This window comes from Octodon degus, unplaced genomic scaffold (assembly GCF_000260255.1).
Source record: "Octodon degus isolate 3935 unplaced genomic scaffold, OctDeg1.0 scaffold00351, whole genome shotgun sequence".
Lineage (NCBI taxonomy): Eukaryota > Metazoa > Chordata > Mammalia > Rodentia > Octodontidae > Octodon > Octodon degus.
In genome coordinates, this window is record NW_004524927.1 from 302139 (window position 1) to 315425 (window position 13287).

General features: G+C 48.4%; 1 protein-coding gene across 1 annotated transcript in view; it reads left to right on the forward strand.

Annotated features, from left to right (window-relative positions):
• Eipr1 (EARP complex and GARP complex interacting protein 1) overlaps positions 1 to 13287 on the forward strand; it is a 98920-nt gene that overhangs the window by 3053 nt on the left and 82580 nt on the right. Inside the window, exons 2-3 of the mRNA XM_004648059.2 lie at positions 3500 to 3583; positions 8973 to 9105. Of these exons, the coding sequence (XP_004648116.1) occupies positions 3500 to 3583; positions 8973 to 9105 (217 nt within the window). The remainder of the gene's footprint in view (positions 1 to 3499; positions 3584 to 8972; positions 9106 to 13287) is intronic.

Sequence of the window (13287 nt, forward strand, 5' to 3'; positions counted from 1 at the left end):
GCTGAGCTATCTTGCCAGCCTTGAGAGTCTACATTTCTTAAGGCAGGGATTATGCTTCATGCCTCCTGGGCGCCCCCACAGGACCTTCTATGATGTTACAGAGTGTGGGCCACACGTATAGTCAGGTTTTCATCAGTGACTTGAAGCATAGCAGTGTCATAACATAATCTTTCCCTTTCAGAGGATTTCTTTCCTAGGTCCTATTTTTGTTGACTTTTGTACTTATATCATCTGGAATGTTCCTGTATTTGAGATTGTAAGTTCAAACTCAACTGTCTGTTGGTACAACCATTAAGTGGACCCAGGTCAGGTCCCTGGGTGCCCTATGGCAGGGAATAACAGCCACTAAAAGGTCTAGTCTGACGGTGGGGGAGCTGTCCACAGCCTTCTCCCCACACCTGCTGTTCCAGCTCTTGGGGCAGTTGGGGCCGTGTCTCTCAAGCGGCTTCCCTCCTCCTTAGTGCAGTCAGTTCTTCTTAAGCCAGATGTTTAAATCAGAATGTTTAAGAGATCCTCTTCTGAGGGTCTCTTTCTGTCATACTGCCAGGTTGTAAATATGTGCACATTTTTGGTAGAAGGCATGTAGATTCACAAGCACCTTACCAGTTCCACAGTTCAGCAAGCGCTGTCCTTGTTTGTCTGCAGAAGGCTGCAGGAGCACTGGCCATGGGCCCTTGAGCGAGGTGCCTTGAAAGGCTGAGCAAACAGCTCCCAAAGCTGTAGCATGCCAGCGTGTGTTTAGTGGCTTAAAATAACATGATTTCATAGTTCTCTTGGTTAGGAGTGCAACGTGGGCCCCCTGGACTGAAAGCAGGGCCTGTGGAAGTCTTCACCCTGGGAGAATTCATGTCCTGGCCTTTCCCGTTACTTTGCTCCAGGGCTCACAGCTCCTTGAGTCCATCTTCAGAGCCAGCAGTGGCCGCCTGAGTCTTCCCCGTGCAATCACCTCGGATTCTCCTTGTCATTTCTTTTGCTCTGACTGCAGCCAGGAAGTGTTTTCTGATTTCAGGGATCCATGTAATCTCTGCCTCTCAAGCTCTTTACTTTGATCATACCTGCACAATCCTCTTACTATGTATGTTCACTGACAGGTTCCAGGGACGAGGACACAGACCTCTTCGTGGGCCATTATTGTGCCTATCACAGGGCACACAGGGACCTGACCTGGGTCCGGTCAATGGTTGTACTCACAGACAGCGGAGTTTGAATTTTCTGGCTCAGAGTAATAATTCAAGCTCTAATATCCAGTTGTGTCACTTTTCCTTCGTGAAGCCTCTGATTCATCACCTGAAATTCTTGACTTATTTTCTTTTAATAATTGAGCATGTTAAGTAGATTGAGCATGTTAATTTATGTTGTTGAATATTGCCGACATTTCATGTTCAGGAAATCCAGCAGATCCTGACACTATTAGTGGGTGACAGGTCTCAAATAAGTCTTGCTCCAGGAATTACACTCAGCCAAACAGAGCTACTTTGCCCAAGGTTATGCTCTCTCCAGGGATACTTTACATCAAAGGCCTGACAGATGAGAGTGGGTGGGGCTGGCATGGAGGCCTGGCCGTCTTGCCTCAATCTTGATGGTTCATCCAGCCCCAGAGCTCTCCAGTGAAGAGACCCCAGCTTCCCTTGCAGTGATGGCGTAGTCTGACTTCGCCTTCTGCCCAGTCCTGCTTCTTCATCCTCACATGGATGATACCCAGGAATACTATTCACAGACTCCTGAGTGTGAGTTTCTATCTTAGTTATCTGAGTTTCTATCTTAGAGTTTGAGACTTGTTTTCCAGGGAACTCCGTCATTTGACTCTTCTGAGGGTCTCTTTCTGTTGTTTCTTTTGGTTTTGGTGCATATGGTTTTGTCTTATTGTATGACTGGTTTTTGTTTTTGCTTTTTGATTGAACATTAGATTGCATTTGAAAACTCTGGAAACTCTGAATGTTGACCCTTCCTTCAGAGGACTTAGTGCTTATGTCTGGAGGGTTCCTAGTCTAGGAGCAGTGGCCCACTTAATTGCCTTCATTTAATCTGCTCAGAGGGTCAAGATGATTTAGAATGTGAGTCTGTGTTGTCTGCAGTGTATCTAGGTTCCCTCCACTTCTAGGCTGTAGCCCTACAAATCAAGTGCTTTTTCTACATTTTGTTACTAATTCCCAGGAATCTATCAAAACTTCCTTTAGACGAAATATAGGAAGTAAAGCCATGCTGTTATGTTGAACTGTGGGGGACTCAGGTCAATAATTTCTGACATTGCCAGTTAAACAGAAGACCCAATGCTATTATGGTCTACTGGACTCTTTTTGAATATTTTGCTGAGTTTACACACCTATAATATTCAATAACGGAACTTCGAAAAAATAGGGTATACAGATGAATGTCCATTCTGTATCTGTGTATTCAAAGTGGTTAGGATAGATATATAGTTACATTCTCTTAATGAATAGAATGATTTGTTCTAATGGTGTTTGTAAATAGGATCTCAAGTCTGCATCTTGTACAGCAATTAATCACTAAGAAGAATATATGCAGTGTGTTATTTGTTGAAACTGTACTTCTGATTTGCTTTGAAACTGTCTCATTGCTATCTGTTTATCAATAAAACTTTGAAAAAATAAAAACAAACAAACTTCCTTTAGTTAGCATCAGCCTTTTATCAGACCTTCCCAGTGGAACTGACAGATGCCTCTAGGTGAGGGACAGTCAGGGCTTGGTCTCCTTTGCTCCCAGTTGTCTGAAGCTTTGAGAAAGATTTGCAGTATCTTATTTCATTTTTTGAAAAAATGTGTTTAGTACAGGGTCTACAGGGTCTCACTGCACAGATCGAACTCGTAGTGATCCTCCTGTTTTCAGCCTCCCAAGTGATGGGATTATAGGAGTGCCACCACGCCCAGTCTCAAGTGCCATCTCAGTGCGCCCTGGGGGTGGGACTGGCAGGGCATACTGGGGACCGAACCCCAGTCCCTGTGTCTGCCTAAGCATGTGCTTTAATTTACTGAGCTATCTGGCTGGCCCCCTGCCATTTTGTTTTGTCAAAGTCTAATTTCTCTAATCAGTCTTTTTTTTTAAATAATTATTTATTTATTTATTCATTCATTCATTCATTTTGTGTGTGTGGCCAGCTCAGCCCACCAGGGGGCGGGGCTGTCTGGCATGTGGTGCTGGGGGATTGAACTGCGGTCCCTGTGTTTTGCTTAGCTTAGCTTGTTCTAAGTAGGTGCTTTAGACCACTGAGCCATCTCACCAGCCCTCTAATCAGTCTTTAACTATTGAAATCATGGTTTTTAAAAATACAGCTATTGTGGTATGAATAATTTATTTTTATCACATAACTTGTGTGCCCATTTGCAGTCATTATCTATACAGCTTTGAAGTGGAGTGGTGTTAAAAGCGTCCAGCCAACCCAGACACTGATTTACCCTTCATCAGGAATAGCTGAGAGGCGCTGCCCTCTCTGGCTCTAAGGCTGACGATAAATGCATGTGTGTTTTCCATCCCTCTGCAGGCACGGGCTCTGACACCTCAGACTGCAGAAACAGATGCCATCCGGTTTTTGGTTGGGACACAGTCTCTTAAATATGATAATCAGGTAACTATTTTTGACAAACATATACATGTTACTTACTAAGCTTATTTTTAGTTTTATAACCATTTTGCTCTTGATTTTTCAGGCAACATTTGCGGAAAAAATTAATGCTGTACAAACAAACTACCACTTTCCATAGATTTAATTGTGTTTTTTCAAGCTATTATACAATTTTGTATGATTGAGTGCGGAAATTTAAATACACTTGGCTCAGCTCTACTGTTGAATTTTGTTGTGGTTTTGTGGTCATGATCAGTGGGCATGAGAGGCAGCGGGTGACTCTGCAGTTGCTCCTGATACTCCATCCAGCCAAGTCTGGACCAAGTCACTGTCCTGCCTTCACACAGAGTTCTGACTACCTCTGCCAGCTGACCAGGAAATGACCTATTTGCTACTCTGGCTACTGGAGTGGACACTCACAAAATCTGGATTCAGCTCCAGGATTGGTACTGTCTGGCCTCTAATAAATAGGTTAGCCTTGTGCCTGCCAAGGAGCTGTGGATTCCTTAAGGAGGTGTGGTTAGTGTATGCAGGTGCAGATGGTGCACACTTGTAATACTCGCACTTGTGAGGTTGAGGCAGGAAGGTTGTGAGTTTAAGTCCAGCCTGGAAAATGTAGCAAGACTATCTCAGAACAAAGATATTTAAAAAAGGGCTGATAGCCAGGCATGGTGGTGCACACCTGTGGTTGTAGTACTCAGGGGGCTGAGGGAAGAGGATCTCAAGGAGTTCAAGGCCAAGCTGGGTTACATAAGTGAGTTCAAGACTGGCCTATGCTACATAGTGAGACCTTGTCTCTAAATAAAACAATAAAAAAAAAAGGGTACTGGGAATGTAGCTCTGTGTAGAGGCTCTAGCTCCAGTTCATAGCTAACCTTGCAGCTACCTTTTTCTCTGACAATTAAAGAGTAAATCTGATCACTTTTTTTTTTTTTTTTACTAATAGACAACATTAATTTTATTTGCATTTATTTTATGCTTAATTTATTCCTGTGCCATAAGTTTTTGTTTCTTCAGTTTCTTCTGGGATATATTTTTCTTTTTTCTTTTGGTACCAGGGATCGAACTCAGGACCTTGTGCTTGCCAGGCAAACACTTACTCCACTGAGCTATCATCCTAGCCTCTGGGATATCTTTTTCTTCTGTGCAGCTTCCTCCTCTGGTTTAGGAACAGTTTGTTCCTTTTCAGTAAGGATCATCTCAATATGGCGGGGGAGCTCATGTAGGGGTTAATACGGCCATGAGCTCTGTAAGTACTGCAGTGCATCTTGGGTGCTTTGTTCACCTGGATATGTTCAATAACCAGAGAATCTACATCTAAACCCTTAAGCTCAGCATTATGCTCTGCATTTTTAAGCATGTGCAGCAAAAATTCAGCACTCTTTTTGGGCCACTGACCTTGTGTCTAGCTCTACTGTTTGGCGTGGGCACACCTACCAACTCCACCATTGTAACGCTGGAATGGCACACATTGCTTCTTTAATGTGACATCCTTCAGACACTTGGTGGCCTTTCGGATATGTAGACCCTTGATGGCCTGGGCAGTTTCATGTGTGTTCATAAAGTAAAATGTGAAGGTTTGAGACTATTTTTTTTTTTGGTGGAACCGGGGTTTTGAACTCAGGTCCTTGTGCTTGCCAGGCAAGCGCTTATTCTACTGAGCCATTTCCCCAGCCCCAAGCCTCTTGATTTGCATGATTTTGTGGGGTTTTCTGGATAGAGAGAATAGTGAACCATTTTCACAGGTCACCTCAGGCCGCTCATGGGAAGAGCCTGATCACTTGTTATTTCTGTGCTTAGCTGTGGTTTGAACGTGAACCCAAATAACTGGTAGGAAGGTGTGTTTCTGAATTGCTGCTTGTGTCTTTCTGCTTCTGGCGAAGGCATCTATGTACCTTTGGTGACAGTGATGTATTCATTCATGCAAGAAATGCTGATTTTGTCTATTAATAGAACTCTTCAGTTGCTGTTTTGTTCTGTGCTGGGGGCACAAAAATCCACAGGTATTTGCTCCCTGAGCTGTGTGTTTAGTGAAACGGTGAAATCCACATGCAGATGATGAGAACAAGCCTCGTGTGCCCTGCAGGAGCCTGGGCCTCCTGGGGCTCAGCCCAAGAGGAAGGCCAGGGATGTGGAGCAGACGTCTTTGCTTCTGCAGTACACCTCTTCCCCAGGCTTAGTTGCACATTGGTGATCTCCTGTTTGTTATGTGCTAATACATGAGTCTTATTCCTCCTGGGGTGTGCCTGGTGACCAGGAGGCATGAACGGGGTTTGTCCTCTCTCAGCTCCCGTATTGAGGTCCTGATCCCAGGAAGGCTGTTGCTGATACATTACTAATGGGTTTTGCTTTTGCCAGTTCAGATAGAAATCACGAGCAGGCAAAGTGCAGCTCGCTCAGTGTCAGCAGGTTCTCGGGCTTTGAGTTCCAGGCCTTCAGCCCTCATGTTAGCTGCTCTCCCAGCTGTGCAGCCTGCAGTTCGCGGGAGCTCTGGAGCCTGTGCAGCAGCCAGCACCAGCGGCTCCCAGCATCCTCTAGTGTTACCAGCGCTCAGTGCTTCCCGCTCAGCCTGCTCTAAGAGGCTTCACTGGACCGCAGCTGGAGGGGGGCAGTGCGGGTGCGGGCTTTACCTAGCCTGGCCTGGCGAGTGTGAGGAGCGCTGTTTACGTAGACAGGAGAGGCCCACACATGCGTACTGTCTCTGCCTGCTACCTGCTTGTTCCCACCGTCCTGTGCAGGTGAATAGGGCCAGCCTGCCCTGGCTGGTGTGGGGTGGGGGCACCTTACGGGCCAGAGTGGGGACATCTGAGATGGCTCCAGAGGGGTAGGGTGTCCAGAAAGGCTGCACAACATTCAAACTCTTACGCGTATTGGGCTCTTCTCTTTCTCTCCCAGGTACCGTTTCTTCTTAGTTTTTCATCCTTAGCTCTGTGGTTCCATGCTTGTGTTTTGACTAATGATCACTTTGTTCCTGTGTCCCTGAGGCCTGGAGGTCCTGTCCTTAGCCACAATATGATTTTCCTGGGTGCTTTATAAAATACAGATTTCTGGGCCCACTCCTGACTAGGGTCAGTTTTTCCTGCTTTTCTTCTGTCCCTGCCTTTCTCCTCTTCCTCGTCCTTTTCCTTGCCTGTCCTTTCTGCCCTCTGTGTTCAACCATTAAGAAGAAGGATATTGTGGCCCTGCGTCACCGAAGCGTTGCAGGGAAGCCCAGCGCCTTGTGTGACCAGCCAAGGGCCTCACTGCCCTCTCTCTGCATCTTTCTCCCTTGAAGGCGGGCTCTGTCTGCCAGGCCTTGTGAGGTGGGGTGGCCTGAGAGGTCTGCCATACCTGGAGGCTCTTTCACAGGCTCTTTGCAGCTCTCAGGCTGGTCTGAAATTTGCTGACCAACGTGCCTTCTGGTGCTTTTCCCCTTTGAGCCCTTCAAGTCTGCTGGACTGCTGACATTTATCTAGGCTGTGCTTTCTAGGCCTGAGGTCCCCTTGTCCTAAATCCACCCCTGTCGCAGCATTTCATGGTGATACAGGTTGGAGGGGGGAAAGTTGTCTATGAATCTGCTGCAAAACCAGAAACGTGGGAAGAGCTGGAGACCTGCTGAGCTTGGAGGTGAAGAGTCGGGGCATTCTCGGAGTACACTAAGCTAGCAGTGCGTCATGGCTGAGGGAAGTCTGAAGGAGGATGTGGGCCAGGCCGTGGAGCTGTCCTGGGAATCCACTCTGTGTGGAGGAGAGCAAGGCCCACCCGGCCATGGGGAGGAGGGCCGGGCCCTGTGGCGCGGGCAGGATGGTCCTCTGAGTGGCAGGACGTGGCGGGGACAGAGCCAGCGGGTGCATCTGGGCTCTCCCAGGCAGCTCTCCCAACGCAGCAGCGTTGCAGAGGAGGTGTGGCGGAGTGGTAGATTTAAGTGCACTCTGTTTTTTTCCCCTAGTGCTAATGGATTTCTGATAAGCAGGAAATGTGTCAAACACTGAAGGAGAAAATTATTTATGATTTTGTACGTTACCTTTTAGTCTGTGGTCACATGCGGGCATTTTATATAATTGAGTGCCTTTTTATCCCTGCTTTTAAAAAGGAATACTCTCATAACATTTTTGATGTATAGAATCATTTTTAAATCCATATAATCTTCTATAATATATATTTTGGGATTAGTCTTTGAGGCAGATTTTAAGAAATCAAGTTACTCTTTCAATTCTGACATTTATGTAGTTCTACTTACATATTATAATGGACTTCTTAAAATTATTATCTGTATAGAACATATCCCAGTGTCACCATAGCTTTCCTGGTATTGGTGGCCACCACTTAAATCCAGTTGGCTAACTTAGTATTAATTGGTATTGCAAAATTCTCATTTTTAAATATTTAAGTCATCGGTTGTGATAAACAATGATTTCATGTAGCTGTTCGGTACTTTGTATCGATGCCAATGAATTTCTGTCTCCAGGTGTAGTATACTCAGAGTGTACAGCTGGCTTCAGGCTTACACACGCACGCGCATGAAGCCCTCGCTGCATCCCGTCCTCCCCCATAGCCCTAGCACCTTCACCCCGCCGGAAGTGGCCACTGTGCCCCAGGCCTCTGTTGTCTCTGATCAAATCAGGGATCCCTTAACCATCATTTAATAGTCAATTCTTAGTGGAGTTTTAAACACAGGACAGTGGCCACACCGCAGGGTGTTTGAGGTCTCCCGGCACTCTCAGCGCTCACTCAGCATTGCTCCAGGGCCCGGGTGTGTCTTGTGGGACTCAGTAGCTGCTCATGAGGAAAATACCCACTGCTCACATAGGCTCTGAGGCAGAGGCACTGAGGATGATTTTAAAGCTGGCAGTGGTGATGTCATTGTCCCCCAAAGAGAACAGACAGTGTCCTCACCCAGACTTCTGTTTCAGTCCAGCCACCTCTGGCTTCCAGGTGATCCCAGGTGGCTAAGTGGCCTCTTCACTGCCATGAGGAGTTAGGTGCAAGGGCTTTAGCTCATGGTTTGTGGAGGTTTCAGTCTGAACTCTTCTGGCTCCAAGGCAGATTGGCACATGGCTGAGGGCAGCAATTCATAGCGGCCAAAAGCAACAAAACAGCAAGAGTAAAAAGGGAGGAGCAGCAGCAGAGAGCAAGCCTCTCTTCCTTATGTTGCATTCAGGCTCTCTCCCCAGGATGGGTATAACACTCACCCATAATCCCAGCAGCAGTCACACCCACAATCCCAGCATTAGGTCATGAATGAATCACAAACTCTAGAACCCTGCCCCGTGAATGCCTGATGCTTTGGCTGGGGATGGGGGGATTATTTAGACATAAGCCAAAGCACTGTATCTGTCATGAAATATGCATTTGATTTTTTCTATGATCATGATATTTGAGATCCTAATGCATCTTTTTCTTGCATTTGTAGATCCATATCATAGATTTCGACGATGAAAACAACATTATTAATAAAAACGTCCTCCTCCACCAGGCGGGTGAAATCTGGCACATTAGCACCAGCCCTGCGGACAAAGGGGTACTGGCAACCTGCTACAATAAAAGTGAGTGTGGCCTTTTGTTGGGTATTTGGGTAGCTAAGGTGTCACCTGAGATTGGTTTTGTACTGTGAAGGTATCGGTGTGGAATCTGTAAACCTTGATCCTAGTGCAGGAGCTGTGGGCACAGGGACTGTGGTTCATGCTGTCCCCTAGTACACTTGTCCCACATGGTGACACTTACGCTGCCTCCATCTGGACAGTGTCCCCACCACACGCCCTTGGTAGTAGGTGGCAGCCTTCTTTGCTTGGAGAGGACCACGAATTTCCAAGTGGGAATAGAGGTGATCTGTCTGGAGGGAACCATATGTGCTTGGCCCAGTCACCTGCCAGGGACATGCAGAGCTGTGAGATGCTCTGGCGTGTTGTCAGTGTGCTTGGCCAGGCCAGCAGCATCCGCAGATAGATTTCTCCAGAACCTCACAGCCTGCAGTGGATGTCGTGGGCACTCTGTCTGTTGACCAGAGACCAGCCACAGGGCTGTGTACAGCACGGGTGAATGACACAGGCGAAGGGGACAGAGTGAGGTCCTCGCGGGATGCCAGGTGCCCTCTTCACCTCGCATGAGGCCCCTGCCATGCATGTCCTCAGCAGCTGTGTGCCAGCCTCGCCCTCCCTGGGGGCCCTCCTGACTTTCCTTCTGCACTGCACCATTTTCTGCCCCTCAGAGGCCAGGTTCGTACAGCTGTCCAGTTGTCACTCTTTTTCCTTAGCAGCTCTTCCTTCCCTTTCTCTTCCTTCCCCACTGCTGGGGGACCCTCAAGGGACGGCTTCCCCTGAAGGTCCCACTATGCCTCTGGCTACCACGAAAGTGCTTCTTTCTGGGCCGCAAGCTGCATTCCCACCCTTGTGTTCTATGGAGAGTCTGTTGAGGGTACTCTCCTTTCTTGATTTGAGTACTTTCTTGTTGTTATGCCAACATCCTCAAGAATCTTCTGTACATACAGCATCCTCCCTCGTCCTGGGAGTTTATGACACCGGCATCCACATCTGCAGCTTTGTGTGCCACAGTTGACACAAGCCGTCAGCCTTCACTGGGCCCACTGCTCTGCTTCTGGTCTCCAGGGTGATGCATCAGTGCCTCTGATCCGGGTCCTTTCTGGGTCTCAAGGCTGCTGTGCAGGTGTCTGGTGGGCTGCGTTCCCACAGATCCAGAGTCTCATTGCTAGTGTGCCGATTTGTAAACTCGGTTCCTAAGGGGGGGACCACGCGCCTGTTTTCTTGCTTGCTGTGTATGGGGACCCCTCCGAGCGCCCTGATGGTGAGGGGGTATTGGCCTGAGCTGTGAAGTTTGCGATAGAAAGCAAAGGTAACCATTACCCCTCTTGTCCCCCTGCCCAGGCTGCAGTGAATTCTCCTGTGCCCTTAGCCTGAATCCCTTAATCTCAAATCAGGGCTTCCAGAGACTGACCCTTCCTGCTGGTCTTTGCAGGCAATGTGGCAGTCTGCTCATTGCTTCCCTCATCAGTCTCCAGGAGGAAAGGCAGAGTTGTTCAGCAGCACTGTGTGTCAATGCCAGTGATTGCCTTAGTTCCTTCCACATAGCAGAGCTGAAGGGTCCCAGCACCCGGGGGCGGCTGCTTTCCACTGTGAAGCGTAGAGCTCTTTCCTTCAGCTCCAGCCGGCCAGACTCGGGCTTCACCTCCGCTCTGTGAAGCCATCCGTGGTGTCCCGCCTGGTCTACGTGGATGATTGGTAGCGAGAGTCACGTCATGGGGCTAGGTGCCAAACTCGTTATTTCCGGTGCCTCTGGACAGGCTTGGGGTTGAGGGTCCAAGCTTGCAGTTCACGCCTGAGCACAGAGAAGTTTTGCGAGACTGAGCGAGCATCGCAGCACACGCTTGCGCTGTCTTCCGTGTGCGGCTCAGCTGTGGATCCCAGGGCTTCTGTGCTATGCTGATCCAGCCCAAAAGCACCATCGGCTGCAGTCAAAATGTCTGACTTAGTTGTCACTTCCTTTTAGAGATCTCTGTAAGGAGCGGCACTGCACTTTACTCTCTCTTTTCCTGTAGCTGTTTTCTTTCCTTTTCCAGTTTTTATTGGTCCATGTTCGCAGTACACAGTGATTACGTTCCACGTGGGGAGCTGGTGCATGGACAGACAGCTTCTAGCTGTTTTCGTCCCATTCCCCTCCCCGCTTCCCACCTCCCCCTTTACGCTCCCCCCAACTATTGGTCTCTTTCCTTTGTATAGAAGAGTTTTCTACTTCCTATTATATATCTTTTTTTTTTTTTTTGTAATGTTGGTTGTTGTAATTTAGTTGTTGCAGGGTCCAGTACGCTACTGAGACTCATGGTGATCCTCCCGCTTTCAGCCTCCGCAGGGCTGGGATCACAGATGTGGGCCACTATGCTCCAGACAGTGACCAGCTCAGCTTGCCCTGGGGGTGGGGCTGCTGCTGCATGTGGTACAGAGGATTGAACCAAGGTCCTTATACTTGCCTAAGCTTGCCTAAGCAGGCGCTTTATCCGCTGTCTCTTTTATAGCCCTTCCTTTATACTTTGGGTTTCTCATATATTCAAAACCATGTGATAGTTAAGCATGTGTGTCTAACTTTCTTCACTTGACATTGTGGTCTTGAGATGTGTCTGTTTTCCTACAGATGACTGAAGTGTAGCCCTCTTTAGGGCCGAGGAGACCTCCACTGTGTGTGAATACCACCCTTTCTGGATCTGTTCATCTTCTGATGGACATGTGGGCTGCCTCCAAGGCTTAGCTATTATGAGCTGGGCCAGTAGAGCTCATGCTTGGGGGGACACCCCCATCATTGGCTGTCTTGGTGCCCATGTGTGTCCTTGTCCCTTCCCATTGCAGCTCTGCCTCCTTTCTGCCTCAGTTCATCCATGTGATGTTTTGGGTGATGGCAGCAGCTTGGAGTCAGAAATATGTGGCTAGCGAGGCAGACAGTGTGTGGGAATCAGGCCCAGCAGGCGCAGAGAGCAGTCCGTGCGCCCTGCCCCTTGCAAAGAGCTGGCCTCCTTCCCAGTTGTGTGCAGCGTTCGCTGCACAGGGCTCGGCCATTCATCCTCTAGGCTCTTAGTGGAGGGAGGGAGGAGAGGGCCGTGCAAAGGGCTCTGGGAAAAGAGGCTCGGAGTGCAGCTCTGCTCTTCTGCAGAGTCTCAGTGTGAACGTGGCTGTAAGCCAGGGCTTTGAGTTATTTCATAGCTTCAACTCACAGAATCTCTGCAGCTCAGTGGAAGTGTGTAGAGCAACAGTGCTCTTGCACACTCACGCTCACACACACTGGAGTCAGTATCGCAGCACCCTTGGAAATCAGTGTACAAACGAGCAGCGCTCTGTCCTTACCCCCATCATCCTCCTAGGGAGGGAAGGGAAGTGAAAGCAGTAGCCCAGCTGTGTGTGGTGGCGCATACCTATAAGCCCCGCTTTCAGAGGCTGATGCTCAGAGGCTGAGACAGGAGGATCACCCTGAGTGTGAGACCAGCCTGAGGCTGCATAGTAAGTTCCTGTCTCCAAGAACAAAACAAAACAACAGCACTAGTTCATGTGCACCTTGCACAGCCGAAGAGTCTCCTCTTCACAGATGTTTCCTTGCTGAAGGAGGCTGCGTGTCTGAGAAATGATGGGAAAGTGCTGGGCTTTAGCTCGTGGCACAGTGCCTGCCTGGCAAGCGTGAGGTCCTGAATTTGATTCCCTTCCCTCAAAAGAAAAGACATGCTGGGTAATTGGCCGTAGGTTAAAGTAGCCCGGAGATCCAGGCTCTTTCAGAACAAATGGTAGCACACCTGTCCGCCTGCACGTGGCAGATGGAGACGCTAGCAGGCTTCTGAGGGGGATGTGTGACCATGCTGGATCCTTGCACAGTCGCTGCTGATGAGGACTGTGATGTTCTCAGAGTTGGGGTGCTCAGGGGAGCTGCATGCACAATTATTAACTCTTGGGAGTTTTTCTATGGGGATGATGAAGGGTGAAAAAAACCCCTGTACCGTTTCATCCCTGATAATTTTGTACAAAAGCGCATCCATGTGGAAGCAGAGTGAGGATGGCTCACAAGCTGGGATCTGTTCCAGTTGCACTGTGCATGTGTGTGCGTAGCAGGTGTGTGGCAGCACATTGCTACAACACGGATGGAGCGGTCTAGGTGACAGGACAGGTGGCCGGTGGCCCTGTGCACTCTGCACCTGCAGGGCAAGCCTTCAGTCTTGAAACTGCTTTATTTAAAATATA